Raw genomic sequence first — 23,223 nt, forward strand, 5'->3', positions numbered from 1 at the left:
GGTGAAGAAGGGAAGGTCGTCTCTCTCCCCCACCCACACACACTTCCCCAGGTGAAGAAGGGAAGGTCGTCTCTCTCCCCCACCCACACACACTTCCCCAGGTGAAGAAGGGAAGGTCGTCTCTCCCCCCCACCCACACACACTCCCCCAGGTGAAGAAGGGAAGGTCGTCTTCCCTCGTGTTAGCGTGTCACACCAACATGTACCAACAATCAAACAATAATATTTCCCCCCCCCCCTGACGCGTCCTTCCATTTCGTGTACACTGGGCGATGTTTACATTCTATTTATGGAGACTCTAGGCGCCTAATTGTCGTGCTGGGAGTGCGTGTTGACGGAGCGTGTTGACGGCGGTAATGGCTTCCGTGTCAAGCACCGTTGATTCACCTTGACCTATCGGAGAGATGTCAAGATAACACCATAAGAATAAAGGAAGCAGCAGAAGGGTCTATTACCTCATAATAGGCAGCTCATGTATGCATAAACAACCATTCATATGTATGTAACCTACGCTTGAAACAATGCAACAATCCCACGTATCTTGCACATGTATAAAAGACTAAATGATACTACAGAAGATAAATTGGCCAATATGAGACTGCTTCAATTTATTGCCAGGATAAATTATTTGTGTCTATTAATAATATATGTTTGTGTTAAAAGTTGAAGATTATATGCTTAGAGTCTCACCCAATCTTTAACTATTGCTGCTGGGCATGTATCCAACATGGGTGGGATGGGGTGGGCATAAATGAGAAGAGTGCCACTTGACATAGTGCCAAAGTGTCCCCCTATGACGACTCTTGCAATATTATATTAACATGACTCTGAATTTTAGTTATAATAATAATAATTATTATTAATAGTCTTTCTATATTGTAAAATATTTTGTGTTGATATCCACAAAATTTCCCACAAAATTGTAACTATTATACTTTGTCTATTATAGCCTATAATGATGTTTATGGCATCATCATGATTGGGTCTCCAGCATTATATATACAATGACATTTCTTCAGAAGAAATTTCAGCAGGAATTCAGTTGAAAATTAAAGCTGTTAAACCGTAGTTGACTGAAATATTCAGATAAACTCTTGTTGTCAAATTAAATACAGATTTTGATTAAAATATAACATTTGCGCCTTTTAAATTTTCAAATAGATGCCTATACCTAAAACTAATTAAAATATTAAATTTTTTATTTTTTTATAGATAAAGTCTCAAATATTATTATCATTATTTATCAAATATTATTATTTCTAAAGCATTGAACTCTCCAAATCTTCTTCCCCTTCTCTCTCGCTGCTTATCATACCTCCTCCACCTCCCCCTCTTTCCCCACCTCCCCCCTCTTCCTCCTCCATCTCCCCCTTTCTCCTCCTCCTCCACCCCCCACCCACCCCCCGCCCTCCCCTCCTACAAGAGCCGTCAGCGCTGGCCGAGGCCGCCAGTACCCTCCACGGCGCTGTTCAGCTCCGGGACTCTGCTCCTTCCTGAGGTCAAGTCGCGCGGGAGGACGCTAGGTCACCCCAGGTCACTCGAGGTCACTCGAGGTCACGCCAGGTCACCAGGGCAGGTATGAAACAGACTGGGAAAGGAAGAGATGCTGACTGTGGAGGACAACCAGTCACTGTAGAGGACAACCAGTCACCGGTGAGGACAAACAGTTATCAGTGAGGACAACCAGTCGCTGGTGAGGACAACCAGTCACTGGTGAGGACAACCAGTTATTAGTGAGGACAACCAGTCATCAGTGAGGACAACCAGTCATCAGTGAGGACAACCAGTCACTGGTGAGGACAACCAGTCACTGGTGAGGACAACCAGTCATCAGTGAGGACAACCAGTCATCAGTGAGGACAACCAGTCATCAGTGAGGACAACCAGTCGCTGGTGAGGACAACCAGTCACTGGTGAGGACAACCAGTCACCGGTGAGGACAACCAGTCACCGGTGAGGACAACCAGTTATCAGTGAGGACAACCAGTCACCGGTGAGGACAACCAGTCATCGGTGAGGACAACCAGTCATCGGTCAGGACAACCAGTCATCAGTGAGGACAACCAGTCATCAGTGAGGACAACCAGTCATCAGTGAGGACAACCAGTCATCAGGTGAGGACAACCAGTTATCAGTGAGGACAACCAGTCATCAGTGAGGACAACCAGTTATCAGCGAGGACAACCAGTTATCAGCGAGGACAACCAGTTATCAGTGAGGACAACTAGTCACCTGTGAGGGCAACCAGTCACCGGTGAGGACAACCATATATATATATATATATATATATATATATATATATATATATATATGTCGTACCTAGTAGCCAGAACTCACTTCTCAGCCTACTATTCAAGGCCCGATTTGCCTAATAAGCCAAGTTTTCATGAATTAATTGTTTTTCGACTACCTAACCTATCTAACCTAACCTAACCTAACTTTTTCGCCTATCTAACTGAACCTAACCTATAAAGATAGGTTAGGTTAGGTTAGGTAGGGTTGGTTAGGTTCGGTCATATATCTACGTAAATTTTAACTCCAATTAAAAAAAAATGTTCTCAAACATATTGAAATGGGTAGCTTTATCGTTTCATAAGAAAAAAATTAGAGAAAATATGTTAATTAAGGAAAACTTGCCTTATTAGGCAAATCTGGCCTTGCATAGTAGGCTGAGAAGTGCGTTCTGGCTACTAGGTACGACATATATATATATATATATATATATATATATATATATATATATATATATATATATATATATATATATCATATATATATATCTTGTACAGCAACTTACTGTTGGGTGAACAGAGGCTACAGTTAAGGATTAACGCCCAGGATAAACCTCCCTTGTCGGAAAATCCGACACCATTTAATATCATACAGACAGATAATAATTGCTGCTGTATTACCAACAAGTTACCCATAGAAAACGTAACTTGTAGTGGAATTACCGTCTAAAGAAAACGGGATATCATCACCACATACTATTATATTCACCAGCTATTCTGCTGGGAATTATTCTTAAATACATTAGTCTTTGGACTTTACCATCAGAAAAACATCTTATATAAATTAACTTAATTATCAATATTAAAGTAGAGTAAATGTGACCCTTCTATCACTTTCTGAAATCTGGACAATGTAAGCCAGGCGTCAGTGAGTGAGGGAGGGAGCCATTGTTGTTGTCACCTCCGAGACGTGTGGAGCAAATTTGGCTCCTATCATATCTGGACAATGTCGGCCAGTAGCGTCAATAGTATGGAGTGTTAGACATTGCCATTGTTGATACTAGACCAGAGGCTCACACGGGAGCAAATTCGGCTCCTGTTAAATTTACTTGGACGTAGTGTTATGGAAACCAAAGGTGTACCATTTTCAACACGCTGTCATCAAATCAAGTTAAGTGTTCTTTCCGAAACCCATTATCTATCATTAGTGGCCATTAATGTCATTGGGTAGGGTTATCCGGTTAGAGCACGATATAGCCTCAAACTAAAGGTAATTAAGCCAGGTCTTCATTGTTCCATGTACTGTTTTCTCTGATATAGCTTGTCATATATAGAATCTGGCTTTACAGCTAGCGCCCTTTTGACAGGTCAAGACGAGGAAGCATATGCTTTGTGCATCAGTTACCTGGGTGATGGAAGCTACCTCAAAGAGGATAATTTGGTGTCTACACCCTAGTTATACCTGGTGGACTAAAGCCTGCTGTACTATAAGATAAGGAACCTTTTCAATGTATGTAGTTAATACTGTAGTTTGATTGGCTGCATATATATAAATAATATAAACCCCCCTAATGTGTAGAGGATCGATTTGTGAGATTAAGAGATTATTGCAGAAATACAGTCCACTTATCATTATACAAATTGCTATCGAAGTATATAAATTAACGTAAATATAAATTCATATAAATTAAATAAATATAAATCTCACAGGTCGGTTCCCACATCCCTGGCCAGGATACGAACCCAGGCCAAAGCGCTCGGGAAACGCGAGTCGAGTGTCTTACCACTTCACCACAGGGACTTTACTATTCGCATACAAAAACCCACAATATCATTTCAATCCTTGTCTCAACTGCCTCTATCCTTCGGCCATACCCTAAACTCCTCCCCCCTCCTTTCCCCCCCCATCTTTTCAACCCCCTCCTCCTCCCCCCCACGACCTATCCCCCCTCCCCCACGACCTATCCCCCCTCCCCCACGACCTATCCCCCTCTCCCCCACGACCTTTCCCCCCCTCCCCCACGACCTATCCCCCCTCCCCCCCACGACCAATCCCCCTCTCCCCCACGACCTATCCCCCCCTCCCCCACGACCTATCCCCCCCCTCCCCCACGACCTATCCCCGTCCCCACAGTCCAGTGCCACGCGCTAGGATGGAATAATAATGGTATGTGTTAAAGAGGTGTCCGTGTGGGCCACGGTGTGATAGCTGTTATCAGCCAGTGCCATCGCCGGCACCCCATACTCCCCCTCCCCCTCCATGGGTGCCCCAGCTGGTCCCTTCTCACCCCCCCCTCCACCACGCCCCATTCCTGTTATGGGAAAAGGGTTAAGATCCGCTCCGGGAATGGGTGTAATGGGTGAAGGTAGTTAGAGATGGATAGTTTGTGTTCAGTGTAGTTGTTTTTATATATTTTACGGTTCGGGGGGAGGGAGGGAAGGACGGGTAGGGTGAGAGAGAAAGACAGACCGACAAACAGACAGTCAGACATAGACGGAAAGACAGACGACGAGACAGAATAAGAGACAGAGTGCAATATATGTAGAGCTGACCATAACAAATATTCCCTGTTAATAATGAACTCTTCTTCCCTTGATCAGGAGGAGCACGAGGGGCTCGAACGAGGGTCTAAGAGAGTGTGAGGCCGACGCTGTGGTAAGGGTTCACGGGCGTGCAAGTGGGCGTGGTGGACGGCTGAAGGAACAGCTGCTGCAGGTATGGGCGCCTGCCACAGCACCAACAAGAGGAGGAGCACCCGTGCTGACTATACCTCAGGTGAGAGAGAGAGAGAGAGAGAGAGAGAGAGAGAGAGAGAGAGAGAGAGAGAGAGAGAGAGAGAGAGAGAGAGAGAGAGAGAGAGAGAGAGAGAGAGTGTAGGAAACAGCATTAACACAGTAGAGTCAAGAGATACGAGAGGTCGTAAGGTATGAGTGACTTAAGAGTCTTAAGGATCATAAGTGTAATTACCTTAATTATTCATTAAGATATAACTACAATTCCTGCCTTTATTACTTAGCATATTTATCAGTTAGGATATAGTCAACACTGTGTTCCATAAACTTGCCGCAAGTAACCGCGTGTGACTCAGCAGGGAGGCGGGTGTTGCCGACCCCGAGCATGTTCACCAACATGAAGATGACGCTGACTCCGGCGGGCCCCAAGCGGACCTCAGACGTCAGGACCCGCTGCGGCTCCCTCACCAGCTTCTCCATCAGGTTCAGAGGCGTCTGATTGGCTCAAATGTTGTGACGTCATACCACGGTAACGGACTGTGATGGACGTGACTGGTGCGTTAACAGTGTGACGTCATGATGAATCAGGTACCGGAGCACATGATTGGTATAGTGGCTCTGTGACGTCATGACTAATGCAACCGACGCAGGTGATTGGTGCGCTGGCTCTGTGATGTAATGGATTGGGAGATGATGAGGGCTTCTGATTAGTGCGTTATATCCATGACGCGTATCTCATGGCTGTGAAGGTTGCCATGCACCACCAGGATTACTGTTGGTGCCTCGTTCGACTCCTCACATGGCAACCAAGTCTTCATAGTTGATACAGCTTCCTAAGAACACTCCAAGTGAATTATTGTCTTCGTCTTAAACCCTCCAGAATCTTCACGCTATTAAGTAGCCTGACTAAAATAAATTTATGATAGTAAATTTTGAGATAAATATATTTTAATGGTAATTTCATTGTAATAAAATGCAACAAAAATAATTTTTTATTTGCCTTTTTGCTTTATAAATAAAAGTTTTTATTTATATATATTTTCGCAATATGTTCATAAAGTCTATCTAGAGTAATTTACCTTAACCCGACCTTCTCTAACCTGACCTTCTCTAACCCTGACCTTCTCTAACCCTGACCTTCTCTAACCCGACCTTCTCTAACCCGACCTTCTCTAACCCGACCTTCTCTAACCCGACCTTCTATAACCTGACCTTCTCTAACCTGACCTTCTCTAACCTGACCTTCTCTAACCCGACCTTCTCTAACCCGACCTTCTCTAACCCGACCTTCTCTAACCCGACCTTCTCTAACCCGACCTTCTCTAACCCGACCTTCTCTAACCTGACCTTCTCTAACCTGACCTTCTCTAACCCGACCTTCTCTAACCCGACCTTCTCTAACCTGACCTTCTCTAACCCGACCTTCTCTAACCCGACCTTCTCTAACCCGACCTTCTCTAACCCGACCCTCTATAACTTGACCCTCTATAACTTGACCCTCTATAACTTGACCTTCTATAACTTGACCTTCTATAACTTGACCTTCTATAACTTGACCTTCTATAACTTGACCTTCTATAACTTGACCTTCTATAACTTGACCTTCTATAACTTGACCTTCTATAACTTGACCTTCTATAACTTGACCTTCTATAACTTGACCTTCTATAACCTGACCCTCTATAACTTGACCTTCTATAACTTGACCTTCTATAACCTGACCCTCTATAACCTGACCTTCTATAACCTGACCCTCTATAACTTTACCTTCTATAACCTTACCTTCTATAACCTGACCCTCTATAACTTGACCTTCTATAACTTTACCTTCTATAACCTGACCCCTCTATAACTTTACCTTCTATAACCTGACCCTCTATAACTTGACCTTCTATAACCTGACCTTCTATAACTTTACCTTCTCTAACCTAACCTAACTCACTAATTTTCCCTATTTTCCTCCACCCAACTTTCGAATCTTCTAAAAATCTGCAAATATTGCATCTCAATCCTGAATCTAAATTGTTTGTATATATTATAAAGAAGCTTTGCTAAGTCAAGGTGCAGAATGTCGTCAACCTCTCCTCTAGTAACTACTTCAACATGAGTAACTAGCCAATTCGTCTCAACATGAGCGGTCCTTAGTGTAACCATCTGAATCATTTGTGAAACTGTGTTGTTGAGATTGAGACGAGTAACTTTTGTGAATTAACGATTTCAGGAATTTTCCCCACAAAATTATCAGGTAGATTACTGGTTGTTAATCTCGATTTCCCCACCAATATCTCCCTGATTCCCCCCACCAATATCTCCCCGCCAGAGTTCCCCCGCTATGACCTCCCCTGCTGCTAGGGACTTTTATCTTCCATCATCAAGTGTCCTGAAGAACCAGTTTTTCCCCGCCCGGCCTTGCTAGGGATGTTTTTAGCTTAGGTAAAAGGAGACCATTCAGTAGGTTGACCTGTGGTAGGGTCCCTGCCACGCCCTGGACCATGGCGGCTGTGGTGAGTGGTAGTGATAGTGGTGGTAGTGGTGATGGATGTGGTGGTAAAAATGGTTGTGACTTGTGGTTGTTGTGGTGGAGACAACAGTGGTAGTGATGTCTATGGTGACCATAGCAGTGGTGGGGGTTGGTGGGGGGCAGACACCCCCCATCAACCCCCCACACAGAAGGTTATAGAGACAAGCAAAAGTGAATCGGCGCGCAAGTGACTTTCTTAACCTTGTCCCGAACAGTCTGGTGAGGCGATGGGGGGGGGGGGGTGACGTAAGATGGGGTGAATGGATGGGGATCTGCAGGCCTATGGGAGATGGGAGGAGGGAGGGGGGGAGGGGGTGATTGAAGGGGGTGGGGATGGGATCAACAGTCCTCCGTGGCGCAGTGGGAAAACACTCTACACCACGCCAGGAATATGGTGTGGGTTCGAGTCCTGCCCAGGAAGGCGTGATTAGATGTCAGTCTTCTCAACTTTTCGCCCCTGTTCACCCAGCAGTAATTGGGGACCAGGTTGGTAACCGATTGACGGATCGTGTTCCAGGGAAGACTTGTATTAAGGCTTAACCTGAGCTACGGGAAGGGCAAGCTCTCAGCCTGCTCATAGGAGTCACTAGTCTTCTCTTCCTCTACCTCTCCATGTAAACAAATATATACCGTGGGGTGGATGGAGGGGGATAGGAGGAAGAGATAGAGAGATAGAGAGGAGGGATATGGAGGTGGATACATATGTGGATAAAAGCTATAAGTCGTTTATAACACATCTTAATAAATTAACACTCAGTATGTATAAATATAAAAAATAATTTAACATAACATCATAGTACTGTGAAAGTATGTAAACTTTTGACAAAGGAAGTCGACAGTTGCCATTCACCCCAAGTCAAAAATGGCAGTTTAATTTACTAAATACTTTACAAGTGCCATCAAAATGCACCTCAGCAACTTGACGTCAGAATAGGCCTGTTATCATAGCACTACAGTGGTCTGTGGTCAACCATTGATTAACCATCACGTACTACACTGTTATACACTGCTCCCCGGCCAGGAAATATTTGCAGGCTCGAGCCTGCAGGCACAAATAGGTGAGTACACAGACACACATCAAAGATGGCGAGACCAAAGAGCCAAAGCTCAACCCCCGCAAGCACAACTAGGTGAGCACACACACACACTCATCTTCTTGACATAGACATTTGTCACGCCCTTGCTCCAAGGTCGCTTTCCTGATCACACTTCAGCCAATAAAAAGGTGGGTTAACATATCCTCGCTCTTCATTGGCTCACGCATGAGTGGCAAGGACACCGCACCACACAGCCCGAACACACACACACGCCAGCAGCCCTCTCGGCCCACAGGTCAACACCAGCCAGCTCTCGGCCCACAGGTCAACACCAGCCAGCTCTCGGCCCACAGGTCAACACCAGCCAGCTCTCGGCCAACAGGTCAACACCAGCCTGCTCTCGGCCAACAGGTCAACACCAGCGAGCTCTCGGCCCACAGGTCAACACCAGCCAGCTCTCGGCCCACAGGTCAACACCAGCGAGCTCTCGGCCCACAGGTCAACACCAGCCAGCTCTCGGCCCACAGGTCAACACCAGCGATATGATAGACTCTTCTACAACACCACTCTTCCATCTTACCTTTCCTCACCAGCAAAACCTTGTTATTTAGGCGGGAATCTATGTTTTGGGGATCGTCCTACATATTCCTGTCTCCTCCCTTTCCTCATTCTTCTCCTCGTCCCATGTCTCGCTATCCTCTCCTCCTCCTCCTAGTCTTTTCCTTCGAGATTAGGACGTGATTTTACACCCTGAAGAGGCCCTTGAAGGCAGACGCAGGCGTATCTGAAACCTGCAGAAGGCCAGAGTGGTGTGCTGGCCCGCTGGTCGTGCCTAACTCCTGATACGTGACTCTCCGCAGATCTACCCAGGCGCCCCGCTCGCCCGCCCTCCGTCGGCGTCACCTGTACCCACACCCTTGGGTCATCGATACCCGGTGGTTCAATGGGCTGGGCACAGTACATTCACTCCGTCCTCATATACCAGATCTTTGTCCTCATATCCCAGGTCCTTGTCCTCATATCCCAGGTCCTTGTCCTCATATCCCAGGTCCTTGTCCTCATATCCCAGGTCCTTGTCCTCATATCCCAGGTCCTTGTCCTCATATCCCAGGTCCTTGTCCTCATATCCCAGGTCCTTGTCCTCATATCCCAGGTCCTTGTCCTCATATCCCAGGTCCTTGTCCTCATATCCCAGGTCCTTGTCCTCATACCCCAGGTCCTTGTCCTCATACCCCAGGTCCTTGTCCTCATACCCCAGGTCCTTGTCCTCATACCCCAGGTCCTTGTCCTCATACCCCAGGTCCTTGTCCTCATATCCCAGGTCCTTGTCCTCATATCGTTCTAATATCCCTCACAAATGCCTTATTAGAACTTCCCTGCCTTTATTGTCAAAATCACTAATAATTAACATATATTTAGGGACGTAAATGGTAAAATTGTCAACAAAATCGTCCTAGCCGTCCAGGCTCTAGTGCTATCACCACCACACATACAAAAGATTAAAACTAACAGGAACAAAGGCAGAAATTCTACAAAAACACTGGATTCCTGCATCAAAAAAGCTTGAACCAGCGAGTTGTTTTGTTGCATAATAGCAACAAATCAACATAACAGCTTTAATATATAGAGCTGAGTAGTTGTGCTGCACATAATGAGCCATGAAGGATGACACACGACGAGTGAAGGTGACTGAGTGAGTGAAGGTGACTGAGTGAAGGTGACTGAGTGAGTGAAGGTGACTGAGTGAGTGAAGGTGACTGAGTGAGTGAAGGTGACTGAGTGAAGGTGACTGAGTGAAGGTGACTGAGTGAAGGTGACTGAGTGAGTGAAGGTGACTGAGTGAGTGAAGGTGACCGAGTGAATATTGTTCACAAGTTCTGGGTGTAGATCATTACTTGAGGCAGCAGTGAAGTCTCCGAGAATGTTAATTGTTGATAAACTGGACACTAAATCATATCAAAGAACTTAAATTAATTTATAAATGGTTGAATGTTTACATAGAGTTTACATATAAATTACAGTACATTAATTACATAATATAGTCACAATCACAGCATATCATTATAGACTCAGATACCTAATCTGTAACAACTGATACAAGTTATCTCAAAGCTAGCTGGACTTAACAGGTGTATTACAGCCTAAATCAAACTTACATTCTAGGAATAAAATGACTGATATTCAGCGAACAATTAGAAGAATGATATAAAAACAAAAGGTTTCCCAACGTCAAGAAACTATCGCATTAAAGTGTCCTTATCCTAACCTACCAGAGGACCCAAAACAGAAAACGGGACAATGTGTCAATTTCGTGAGCCGCTACCAATTTCTAGTACGACGATTTTTTGGTCTTAGATAAAGTATACGTCAACATGCGACGTTGTATTAGGAGGACTGGGTTGGCTATGCGCTTCCTCAAGTAATTACTTACTTCCTCAAAAGTCAGGGTAGTCTCCTGCTCTGTAAAAATGTGTACTTGTTTGTTATAATCACTTAGCAATACAAGCATGTACGTAAAGCTGCGGAGAGTTATATTCTAGTGACACATTATAAGAAACATCCAGAGAGTCTCTCCTGTGGCATTCACCACAAGCTGGTAGAATTACATTATCAAATTTAACCGTGATAAAATATCTTTCAACTTGACAACACAGTATAATATGCCCTTAGTACAATAACGTGAAAGATAAACACAACCCAGGTAAATAGTCCACTGTCTTGACACCGTCAACTTGACAGTCTCCGTGGTGTAGTGGTAAGACACTCGCCTGGCGTTCCGCGAGCACTATGTCATGGGTTCGTATCCTGGCCGGGGAGGATTTACTGGGCGCAATTCCTTAACTGTAGCCTCTGTTTAACGCAACAGTAAAATGTGTACTTGGATGAAAAAACGATTCTTCGCGGCAGGGGATCGTATTCCAGGGACCATAGGATTAAGGACTTGCCCGAAACGCTACGCGTACTAGTGGCTGTACAAGAATGTAACAACTCTTGTATATCTCAAAAAAAAAAAACAACTCTTGATGTCTTGTGCCGACCAGTTACTCCTCAGATCACCAAGATTTCTTCTCCACACTCTTGCTTAATGTGGCTGGCTGCAGATGTGATAATCTCCAATAATGTGTACAGCAGTGAAAAACAATAAAATATTTCACCTCCATTCATAATAAAAATGCAGGATTAGCTCAGACAACTAAATAAAAATAATCATGATGGATATTGGGGTGATTTTATTCACTAATGAGGATGGTTCTTGTTGACCGGTGACGCTCACAGCATCCCTTGTCGCATCTCGTCTGGCTTGTCGTCTACTGATCCCGCCTCCCGGTTCGTACACACAGTTCTCTCACCGTGAGGGCGGCGACGTGTCGTCTGCAAAATTAAAATGGCGCCAGGGGGTCTGCTCTCCCTCTTTGACCATCTTCCAGTCCTTTGGCCGTCTCCGATTCTCTTTCCTGACTTGTGTGTGTGTGTGTGTGTGTGTGTGTGTGTGTGTGTGTGTGTGTGTGGGTGGGATCAACACCGGCACTCATGTCCTGGTAATAGCAGTAGGCATCCATCAGTCTCAGGAGACTATGGAGTTGCGCTCTGGGTGTCGGTCTGGAGTGGCCTCACCAAGGCGCAAAGCCAGGGTAGGTTGATTCGGAGGAGAAGCTGTTACCCAGGCAGCAGGTCCCCCTTACCCAGGTAAGTCCTGGTACCCTCACACTTTGTCCACTTGTTGCACCAACACCGCAACCTCTTGCAGGCTCTACGATACTACCAGACCCCTTCACCCTTCTTGGCTCCAGAACACTGTTCCAGGGTACACGAATAGAGGTTGACACCACTACTGCTCCCTTCTTCTCTACGGCTCCTTCTTACCACTATTCCTCGGCCTGTTCTCGTCAATGTCAGTATAGAACTTTCACCTAAAATCTTGAAGGGCGACGAACAGCGTGTCTTCTCCTTGAGAGGACACGCTCGCCACACAGGTGATGTTGCTACCAATCCACGACTCCCAGCTCCTGCCACATCAAGGTCCTGCCACATCAAGGTCCTGCCACATCAAGGTCCTGCCTCTCTCTCTCTCTCTCTCGTTGGCTAATGGTAACATCGTCCATCTCTCTCACCTCCTCCAAACCGTCTCCTCGCCATCTTTCTTTTAAGTCAAGATGTTGCTCTATGCCACACAATGACTTAAACTAGGCCTCCCCCTTCTCTAGTCAAACTCTAGTTTACCCTGTAAACTCTACTATACCACCAGCATCAGCTAAAAGTATGCCCGAACGAGGAATAACTCTCATATTAGGAACTAATTCATCTTAAGAGGTGATCGAGGTTCATAACAATTGTTTAAATCGTTCTTTTCCATGTAACTAACAACTGGGCGTTTTTGTGGGAAAAACCTGCTGGGATTGATATAAGAGGAGACTACCAGGGACTTGTACTGAATTAAATTAAAAATTTACTGTCTGCAAATTAATTCAACTAAAATCTCTAGCTAGGGTTGTAAATCCTAGATCCTCTTTTCTTAATGACAGACTGTGGGCTGTAAGGGACAGGTGGGGTGAATGACTATGTTGATAGAAGTTCCAATCCACCTGTAGACAGGGATCTCACATCAGCTTGTATTTTATACAAGGATAAGATTTGATAAATTCAGTTATCTGACTGAACACTGGCTCTGTTTAAATCAGAGATTTAAACATACATAGTCTAACCTAGTACCATAACTTAACAGCCAATATGTTCTTATACTATAAACAACAAATTAATTGTAAAAGTATAAATAAATGACCTTAAATGGAGTCTTAATACTATTAACTTAGTACTAGAAATTATATTCAATTAAATGAACTTATATGATAACTTATAAATAACTAAGCAAGCAATTGATAACTTAATTTATATATTCAAATATATATGCAGACATATTCACTTTATACAGTTAGCTTGACTGAATCTCTTCCAAGACTGTGGACACTTGTGAGGTTTTTACTTATTGAGGCTGAATTCTTTTCTGACAGAATGGACACTCATGAGGTTCAGTGCTTGGATAAGATTCACAGCTACACTACAATTTTAATAAACGTACCGATATGTGAGGCTTAGCCTCGCTTTTTAACCAACAGACAGATTTATAGGATATTAAAGCTACACAAGCATACAATTGGCCAATCATACACCAAATAACCTTCAATATACTTCTCTGCCAGTCGGGGTGCCTGTCTGACAAGTTTGCCAGACTGATTAACTCTCTTGTCGAGTTTAGGCACGATATTTTGCTACAGCGTTGCTGTATGATGATCTGGTAGCGTTGCTACTTGGATTTTTCTTTAACTGCGTTGCAGAAGAATGATATGATAAAGATAAAGAATGAAGGTGGAGGAAACCGTGTCACCGTGATCTCCACTATACACTCTTATTTTATGAATGTTCTATGATTTTCCTTGTAGATATTGTCCAGGTACTCCCCCAGTTCTAGAGAGTATTCACTGGTGATAAAAAATATTAGATAAGGTGTCCTTGAGCTGGTAATGTTCGCTAAGGATCAGTCACTTGTTCACTCATTTGTAAACAAACGCGGAGTCCCGCTGGGCTTGTTGGTGGGCGCTTCACTCGCCCCATCGCCCTGCCATGCTCTCTGAGCACGGTAGCCTTCAATGAATATTGATTGATTATTTTTACAGTCTAGACTTATGATTAAGATAAGATGTGATTATAATATAATTAGATATAAGATTTAAAGATTATAAGTAGTATTTGAAAGTACCACTGAATCTTATTAAGGATTCGATTTTTAATCCTACCGGATGTTGAATCAATGTTCCAATAGTTTTTTAATTAAGAAGTCCTTCTAGAAGCTTCTGGATCCTTGAGAGATCATGTACAAAGTCACGTAGGCATCAAAAGGGCCCCTGTTGAGTACGTGTTCATGGTGCCATTGTCATCCAGGATCAAGCTATATAATGAATTTTTCATGATTCAAATATGATTTTGATACGATTTAGATATGATTTTGATATGATATAGATATGATATAGAAATTATACATTTCTTAGATGATTATTAGATATGGTGGGTAAAAATTTCCCACATCTTCCAGAGGGAGAGAACTGGCACAGAGTCCAATACTTAGGACAATAGTAACCATATGTATTTATTTACTCTCCATTGGATTGATAATACAAGTGCAAATTTTGCTTGCACTTTTGTGCTGCTGTCCGTTGTGGACGATTGTGTCTGTTAGGAGTCTGTGGGTCTTGTGGAGTTAGAGTGTCTTGAGGTCTCTCAGGATCTAACTGCAGCTGGCTCACTGATTCCATGTGGATGAGTTTGTCCAATGTCTTCAGGGAAGTTGTTCCTTTAGACAGGATTTTGACTATTCTCAAAATCCCCTGACTATCCGGATGGACTGAGACAACTTTACCTAATGGCCAGTCAGCCCTAGGGCCATCACTGTCTACCAAGACAATATCGCCAGGTTGGAGATTAGCTATATTATGTGGGACATTGGCCCCATAGTGATGTTCTCGTAGAGATGTAAGATATTCTTTTGTCCAAACATCATTCCATTTTTGGATTATGCTGGACAGATGTTTATACCCCTGAACCAACTCGCTCTGACCCACATATGAGGGATCTCTGATCTCATCATCCACTAGAGATGGTACTGGAGTCAGAAGTCTTCCATACATTAGGTGGGCAGGACTTAACGGCTCATGTTGAGTAGGATCCTCAGACAAGTAAGTCAACGGCCGGTTATTCACCCTTGATTCTATTTCCGTGATTACTGTCTGGAGTTCTTGAAGATTGATTTTCTGACGGTGTAGAGATTTTCTCAAGGATCTTTTTACAGTTCCTATTAACCGTTCATAAAATCCTCCGTGCCATGGGGCTCTCGGAGGGATAAATTTCCATCTGCAATGACGCTGTTCCAGTGTGGAAGTAACTGCAGGATGGGAACAGATTTCCCGTAGACATGCTTCTCCAGCTACCAAGTTTGCTCCGTTATCTGAAATCATCAGCTTAGGGCATGATCGGCGTGCTGCGAATCTGCGGAAAGCTTGAATAAATGATTGAGCAGTCATATCGGGTGTTACCTCTAGATGTACTGCCCTGGTGGTAGCACAGGTGAACAGACAGATGTATGCCTTGATAGGTTGCTTATCTGCAGTCCCTGTTAGATATATTGCTCCTGTATAATCTACTCCTGTCGTTTCGAAAGGTTGTAGATGGACCACTCGTTCCTTTGGTAGGGGTGGTGGCCCTGGATAAGAGCAAGTTCTTGCATCGTACCTTCGGCATATCATGCAATTCTTCAAGATTGATTTGACTGACTGTCTTCCCTGAGGAATCCAGTACTGCTGTCTGATTTGTGTGAGTGTGTCTAACACTCCTCCATGTTTGATGATTTGTTGATGTGTATGCAACACAATCAACCTTGTGATCCAATGATTTTTTGGTAAAAGCCATGGATGCACGGTATCTAGATTGATATCTGCGTGTTTAAGTCTCCCTCCACAACGCAGAATGTTGTGATTTTCTTGGTCTATCCACAGACCGAGATTGTGTTTTAACTTATGAGGAAGATTTTCATAGTTATTCCCATAAGTTTCTCTCTGGGCTTGTCTTACCCAATAGATAAGTGCATCAGGAAAAGTGTATTTTATACCTTTTTTCCTGAGATAATGAAACACGTTCTGTGTTACATTGATTAATTTGATGAGCGAGGAGTAACGAGTACAATCCAAGACTGATATTTGAGCTCGCTGCCTGGTGGTAGTTATGGTTTGTGTCGTAATGACGTGTGGCTTTTGTTCAGGCCAACTACCATTCACTAACCATCGAGGCCCATGAAACCAAATATCTGCCTTTGCAAACTGTTTAAATGTCATACCTCTTGATAAGAGATCAGCTGGATTATCCTTTGTTGGTACATGCAACAATTGAAAGCCTGCGGAAATTTCTTAAATTTCCGAGACGCGATTTTTTACATATGGAGTTGGACAGTTGTCGTTTCGTACCCATTGTAAGACAGCTTCATTGTCAGACCATATGATGACATCCTTGATGTTCATGGTAGACAAGACTTGTTTGATATGCACAGCTAAGCGTGTACCAGTTAGCAGTGCTGTTAGTTCCATCTGAGGCAAAGTCCTCTTTTTTAATGGAGCGACTCTGGCCTTAGAGGTGATAAGATATGATTGATTAGAAGTCACTAAGTAAGCACAAGCTCCAAAAGCTTTGGCTGACGAGTCTGCGAATACATGTAGTGATACTTCTTCATTTTCCTCGACTATGTGTCTCGGAAAGATTATCTTTTCAACTAAAGTTTGTTCTTGAGCCACTTCCATCCAAGCTTTTTGTAACTGGATTGGTAGTGGATCATCCCAACCAACCTTAGCTTTCCATGCTTCTTGCACTAATAAACGCCACTTGATAGTCAAAGGATTTAGTAGACCAAGTGGGTCGAATACTTTGCTAACTTGTGAAAGCAAATCCCTTTTTGTAGTGATGTTGTAATTTACTGGCACGGATTTGATCGATATTGTGTCCGAGATTAAATCCCAATCCATACCTAACACCTTTTGTGATTCTGGTACGTGATATTCAGGGTAATCCCTTGCTATTTGATTATTCAATGTTGCATTATTAGAGGCCCAAGATTGTAGTGGCATGTTTGCACCTTGTAGCTCCTTGTTAGCCTCTTGATATAATTGTAACAGTTCAGTAGTACTGTTAACTGTCCCTTGAAAATTATCTACATATAGATTTTGACTGATTTCAGTCTTACAGGGACTTGATGATTTCTTCAGATGAGTATCTAGAGTTGCTTGCAACAGAAATGGACTGCTTGTCGCGCCGAAAAGAACTGAAGAGAATCTGAAAGTCACTACAGGACTATTGACATCTTCTGGGTTCTCTACCCATAGAAACTTAGTGAAGTCTCTATCTTCTTCCTGCAAGCCAACTCTTAGAAAGGCCTTACTTATATCTGCTGAATACGCATATTTGTTAAGTCTAAACTTCAACAGTATGTCATACAATTTCTGAGTTAGACTTGGACCTGTTTGCAAACAATCATTTAGACTGGTTCCTTGGGGTCCAGATTTAGAGCTACAATTAAAAACTATCCGTAAAGGAGTTGTTTTTGATTCTCTCTTTACAGCCATGTGTGGTAAAAAATGGCCTGTTTGCGTATTGTCATGTTTCACGACTTCGATGAATTTATTCTTTAATTGTTGAGCAATAATCTCATGATAGAGTTTTAAATGCTCAGGCCTTTTTCTTAGCTTTGCTAGTTGAGATTTAAATTGACTATAAGCCATGTGATAATTGGTAGGTAAGGTTTTATGGTTGATTTTCCATGGTAGCCTTACCCAGTACTGTCCATCATAGTACTGAACAGTTTCTAAGTATTGATTATATGCACAGACATCATCAGGACTTGGTTGTTCAGGAATTATTCCTATGGCATCAAGTTCCCACAATTGAGGTACAGATTCTAATCCATCATCAATCATGTGGGGGATTTTAAGTGGTGACTGTTCTTTGCCTAGTCATGCCACTATTACAGTTTCTGTATGATGTGATTTTTCAGGAGTTGAAGGTTCAAGATCTAGTATAGGTCCTGTCATCAATATGCCTCCTGCTGATTTGAGTATATTCATACCCATAGATTCTTCTGATCCCAGAATGAATCGATGATAGTAGTCAGCTCCAATCAGGATTCCGATATCCCCTATGTAGTCAGAATCAAGTAGAGGATCTGCTAATTGGATTCCTTTTTCTTTTAGGAATTTAATTGTGGCTGTCAGACCAGTCACTTCCATTTCAGTAGGAATTTTATCAACTACTATGGCTTCTACTGTCCTTTGGGATGTACCTAGACAGACATTGAGTTTTACTACTGGAAAGGTTCTACGACCAGAATTAGTAAAAAACCCTGATATAGATGTAGATACTTGCTTTGAAGATTTAAGTTGTAAATCTTCTGCCATCTTTTTACTGATAAAGGTTTTCTGTGACCCTTGATCAAAAAAGCCTCTAGTTGGAATACAAATTCCTTGATTGCATAGTTCTAGCTGTGCAGTAGGCAATATGGCTGCTGTAACAATTTCTGTATCCAAGTCGTTGACATTGCTCATTACTGTACAGAATTGTACGGCTGTTGTGGTATTATCATCTTTGGGCTTTGCCTGAGATGCAGGTTGATTATTGGAAGTTTGTGATCTGGATTGAGTGTTAATATCACCACAGAGTGCTGTGTGATGTACACTTTTATGACAATATTGGCAGTTCTGCAATTGAGTGATACACTCACTTGTATCGTGCTTCCGTAGACAACGGATGCACCTGTTCAGAGATTTCAGTCGATCGATTCGACTGGCACGGCCTTCATAAACTGTGCATTGATAAATGGTATGTGCTTCTTGACAGAATAAACATTTTGGGGCACTTGTAGCTCCTTTTGTCTTATCTGTCTTAGGAGCTTGGTTTCCTACAGTTCTGTTAACTGTGGGGGATATAGCATAAGAGCCAACATTATTCTGTTTCCACTTTGCAGAAGAGGAGTTTTGTTGTCTTGATTTTTGACTGCCATTCTGGACATTTTTGCTTTTGTCCGTGGATTCACCTTTGGGGATTTTTTCTTGAGATCTAAGTTTTCCTCGGCTTCGTAATCTTTGTACGTAAGCTCGAAGTCCATCAATGATTTGGCTTTGTGATAAGATGTTGGTGTTATAATGAGTGCATAGGCTGTCTATGACCTCATTTGGAAGTTTCCTTTGAATGATTAACTTTATAAGCCACTCTGCATCACCTACAGGTACTTTTGTACTGAGGGCTTTGATGATTGATTCTATAGACAATCGAAATGATTGTAGTGACTCATAACTTTTATTTGGAGAGGGTAAATCCAATAATTTGTACGAGAGACGTGCAATTGCAGTCTCCTTATCACTGTAGTTATCTTGTAACAACTGTAAGGCATGGTCGTAATCATCATCTGTTAATGACAAATTAGCAATGACCTGCCTTGCCTCTCCCCGTAACTGGCCTTGCAAATATTGAAACTTTGTCGCCTTTTTGAGAGAGGGCTTGGAGTTTATTATAGAATCAAAGTGTCTCCAGAAGGTATCCCAATCGTCTTCATCCTTGCCCTCAAAATATGGTAATTGTACCTTTGGGAGCTCTGCGGCTATATGTGTGATAGTTGCATTGCTCTGTTGAGTGGATGAGCTCACATTGGATTGGGTTCCTGCTTGAGATATTTGTTTGATTAAAGGATCAAGTTGATCTTGGATTTTATCTTCATACATTGTCATTTCAACGACAATTTCCTGAAGTTCCCTTCCGGTTAAATCTGCATTAGCCATTTCTGTTAGATAAATCTCTGCATGGCGTTTGATTTGTTCATACTTATCCACAGCTGCTTTTACTCTGGTATTCAGAATTATTAAATCAGGAGATGGTTGTCTAGCCAACTTTTGACATTTGTCAATCAGTTGAGTTAGGTGATTTTGCAGACCATTAAGTGTCCTCCTATTTCCTGTTTCAGCTGCTGGTGGAATACTGTCAGCCATTTTGACCTTTTCCGAGTTTTGGAGATTCCGAGATTTTTCTCTTTTTTCTGATAAATATGTATGATGTTAATGTATTTTGATAAATGAGCTTTCCTGTCTACTTAGGTAATGATTCCAAAGATCGTCCTTCATTTCCTCCTTGGAATCTGGTTGTAGCAGGTGTTCAATTATCAAAAGTACTGTAATAATTTGATTTGTGACCCGAATGCACGAATGCACCAAGTTGGTAAATCTTGTAATAATTTTTTAAAAATAGTAAATGGCACTATTTTTGCAAAGTTATTACAAAATCTGTTACCATAATAGTTGCTAGATAAAATACAGTAGAATGCCTACTGGTTTTACCTGTTATAGGGTATGTACAGTATATTATGGTTAGATTGTAATGAATGCTCTTACAGTGATGATAACACTTTTTTAAAGAATATTATGTAATGAGCAGCTCTGAAAATCAGTAGATTAGAGATAATGCTAGATAATACACTTAAATATATATGTAATGTTACCACAAGTGAGGTAGGTAATGGTATTTATGATTAAGATGCAGTTGTGTCTGTGACACTGATATAATTAAGTACTGTGGTTTCTTAACACAAAACAATATTAGTATGCTATGAATACTATGAATGCTTACTAGTTAATGGATATGGTGGCTTAAGCCACTGCAAACAATATGTTTACTTAGATATATAGCTATGATAAATATTGGCTGATAGCTAGGTTAGGCTAGAATATGTAAGAATTATTCCAATGCAAAATCAAGAAGTTTCTTATTTATTTGGCACTGAAATATTCGGTAAACGAATGATCATAAATATCTAGGTACAAAGGACCATTATTATCTAGGTTCGAAGGACCATTAATGTGGGAAAAACCTGCTGGGATTGATATAAGAGGAGACTACCAGGGACTTGTACTGAATTAAATTAAAAATTTACTGTCTGCAAATTAATTCAACTAAAATCTCTAGCTAGGGTTGTAAATCCTAGATCCTCTTTTCTTAATGACAGACTGTGGGCTGTAAGGGACAGGTGGGGTGAATGACTATGTTGATAGAAGTTCCAATCCACCTGTAGACAGGGATCTCACATCAGCTTGTATTTTATACAAGGATAAGATTTGATAAATTCAGTTATCTGACTGAACACTGGCTCTGTTTAAATCAGAGATTTAAACATACATAGTCTAACCTAGTACCATAACTTAACAGCCAATATGTTCTTATACTATAAACAACAAATTAATTGTAAAAGTATAAATAAATGACCTTAAATGGAGTCTTAATACTATTAACTTAGTACTAGAAATTATATTCAATTAAATGAACTTATATGATAACTTATAAATAACTAAGCAAGCAATTGATAACTTAATTTATATATTCAAATATATATGCAGACATATTCACTTTATACAGTTAGCTTGACTGAATCTCTTCCAAGACTGTGGACACTTGTGAGGTTTTTACTTATTGAGGCTGAATTCTTTTCTGACAGAATGGACACTCATGAGGTTCAGTGCTTGGATAAGATTCACAGCTACACTACAATTTTAATAAACGTACCGATATGTGAGGCTTAGCCTCGCTTTTTAACCAACAGACAGATTTATAGGATATTAAAGCTACACAAGCATACAATTGGCCAATCATACACCAAATAACCTTCAATATACTTCTCTGCCAGTCGGGGTGCCTGTCTGACAAGTTTGCCAGACTGATTAACTCTCTTGTCGAGTTTAGGCACGATATTTTGCTACAGCGTTGCTGTATGATGATCTGGTAGCGTTGCTACTTGGATTTTTCTTTAACTGCGTTGCAGAAGAATGATATGATAAAGATAAAGAATGAAGGTGGAGGAAACCGTGTCACCGTGATCTCCACTATACACTCTTATTTTATGAATGTTCTATGATTTTCCTTGTAGATATTGTCCAGGTACTCCCCCAGTTCTAGAGAGTATTCACTGGTGATAAAAAATATTAGATAAGGTGTCCTTGAGCTGGTAATGTTCGCTAAGGATCAGTCACTTGTTCACTCATTTGTAAACAAACGCGGAGTCCCGCTGGGCTTGTTGGTGGGCGCTTCACTCGCCCCATCGCCCTGCCATGCTCTCTGAGCACGGTAGCCTTCAATGAATATTGATTGATTATTTTTACAGTCTAGACTTATGATTAAGATAAGATGTGATTATAATATAATTAGATATAAGATTTAAAGATTATAAGTAGTATTTGAAAGTACCACTGAATCTTATTAAGGATTCGATTTTTAATCCTACCGGATGTTGAATCAATGTTCCAATAGTTTTTTAATTAAGAAGTCCTTCTAGAAGCTTCTGGATCCTTGAGAGATCATGTACAAAGTCACGTAGGCATCAAAAGGGCCCCTGTTGAGTACGTGTTCATGGTGCCATTGTCATCCAGGATCAAGCTATATAATGAATTTTTCATGATTCAAATATGATTTTGATACGATTTAGATATGATTTTGATATGATATAGATATGATATAGAAATTATACATTTCTTAGATGATTATTAGATATGGTGGGTAAAAATTTCCCACAGTTTTAACACTCCCAAAAACCATAATGAATTATGATGTCAATGCGATCGGTTTGTTGGGTGATGTTAGTGCTTTACTGCCTCCCGTGTGATGTCAGAGCTTTACTGCCTCCCGTGTGATGTCAGAGCTTTACTGCCTCCCGTGTGATGTCAGAGCTTTACTGCCTCCCGTGTGATGTCAGAGCTTTACTGCCTCCCGTGTGATGTCAGAGCTTTACTGCCTCCCGTGTGATGTCAGAGCTTTACTGCCTCCCGTGTGATGTCAGAGCTTTACTGCCTCCCGTGTGATGTCAGAGCTTTACTGCCTCCCGTGTGATGTCAGAGCTTTACTGCCTCCCGTGTGATGTCAGAGCTTTACTGCCTCCCGTGTGATGTCAGAGCTTTACTGCCTCCCGTGTGATGTCAGAGCTTTACTGCCTCCCGTGTGATGTCAGAGCTTTACTGTCTCCCGTGTGAAGTGGGACAACGGCCGCAGTGTTCAGGGACCGCGGGATGTCACCTGGCAGGGACGTCTCCACCTGATACAGAGCTTATAACACCAGAAAATCATTTAAAACATTCCGTCCC

The 23,223-nt window shown here is 42.2% G+C and overlaps 3 protein-coding genes and 1 long non-coding RNA gene across 5 annotated transcripts in view; 1 reads left to right on the forward strand and 3 right to left on the reverse strand.

Moving 5' to 3' along the window:
- Positions 1–23,223, reverse strand: part of LOC123757530 (uncharacterized) — a 61,666-nt gene that overhangs the window by 22,832 nt on the left and 15,611 nt on the right. The window lies entirely within an intron of this gene.
- On the forward strand, positions 1,465–5,942 carry LOC138366501 (uncharacterized). Its single transcript, XR_011229145.1, has 3 exons — positions 1,465–2,253; positions 4,832–5,006; positions 5,323–5,942. It is a non-coding gene; the product is annotated as an uncharacterized lncRNA (long non-coding RNA).
- On the reverse strand, positions 6,090–12,658 carry LOC138366326 (ribosome-binding protein 1-like). The gene is made up of 2 exons (XM_069327358.1): positions 12,634–12,658; positions 6,090–6,793 (listed from the first exon to the last, which is right to left on the reverse strand). The coding sequence occupies exons 1-2, from the start codon at positions 12,656–12,658 to the stop codon at positions 6,090–6,092; spliced, it is 729 nt and encodes a 242-aa protein (XP_069183459.1).
- On the reverse strand, positions 11,735–22,645 carry LOC138366224 (uncharacterized). 2 transcript variants are annotated; one of them, XM_069327124.1, is made up of 3 exons: positions 21,656–22,645; positions 13,599–21,161; positions 11,735–13,104 (listed from the first exon to the last, which is right to left on the reverse strand). In XM_069327124.1, the coding sequence occupies exon 2, from the start codon at positions 20,089–20,091 to the stop codon at positions 18,067–18,069; it is 2,025 nt and encodes a 674-aa protein (XP_069183225.1). In that variant the 5' UTR covers positions 20,092–21,161; positions 21,656–22,645; the 3' UTR covers positions 11,735–13,104; positions 13,599–18,066. The 2 variants fall into 2 exon arrangements, with proteins under 2 accessions (XP_069183225.1, XP_069183226.1); XM_069327125.1 differs by having other exon boundaries at positions 13,599–22,645.

This window comes from Procambarus clarkii, chromosome 19, assembly GCF_040958095.1.
Source record: "Procambarus clarkii isolate CNS0578487 chromosome 19, FALCON_Pclarkii_2.0, whole genome shotgun sequence".
Lineage (NCBI taxonomy): Eukaryota > Metazoa > Arthropoda > Malacostraca > Decapoda > Cambaridae > Procambarus > Procambarus clarkii.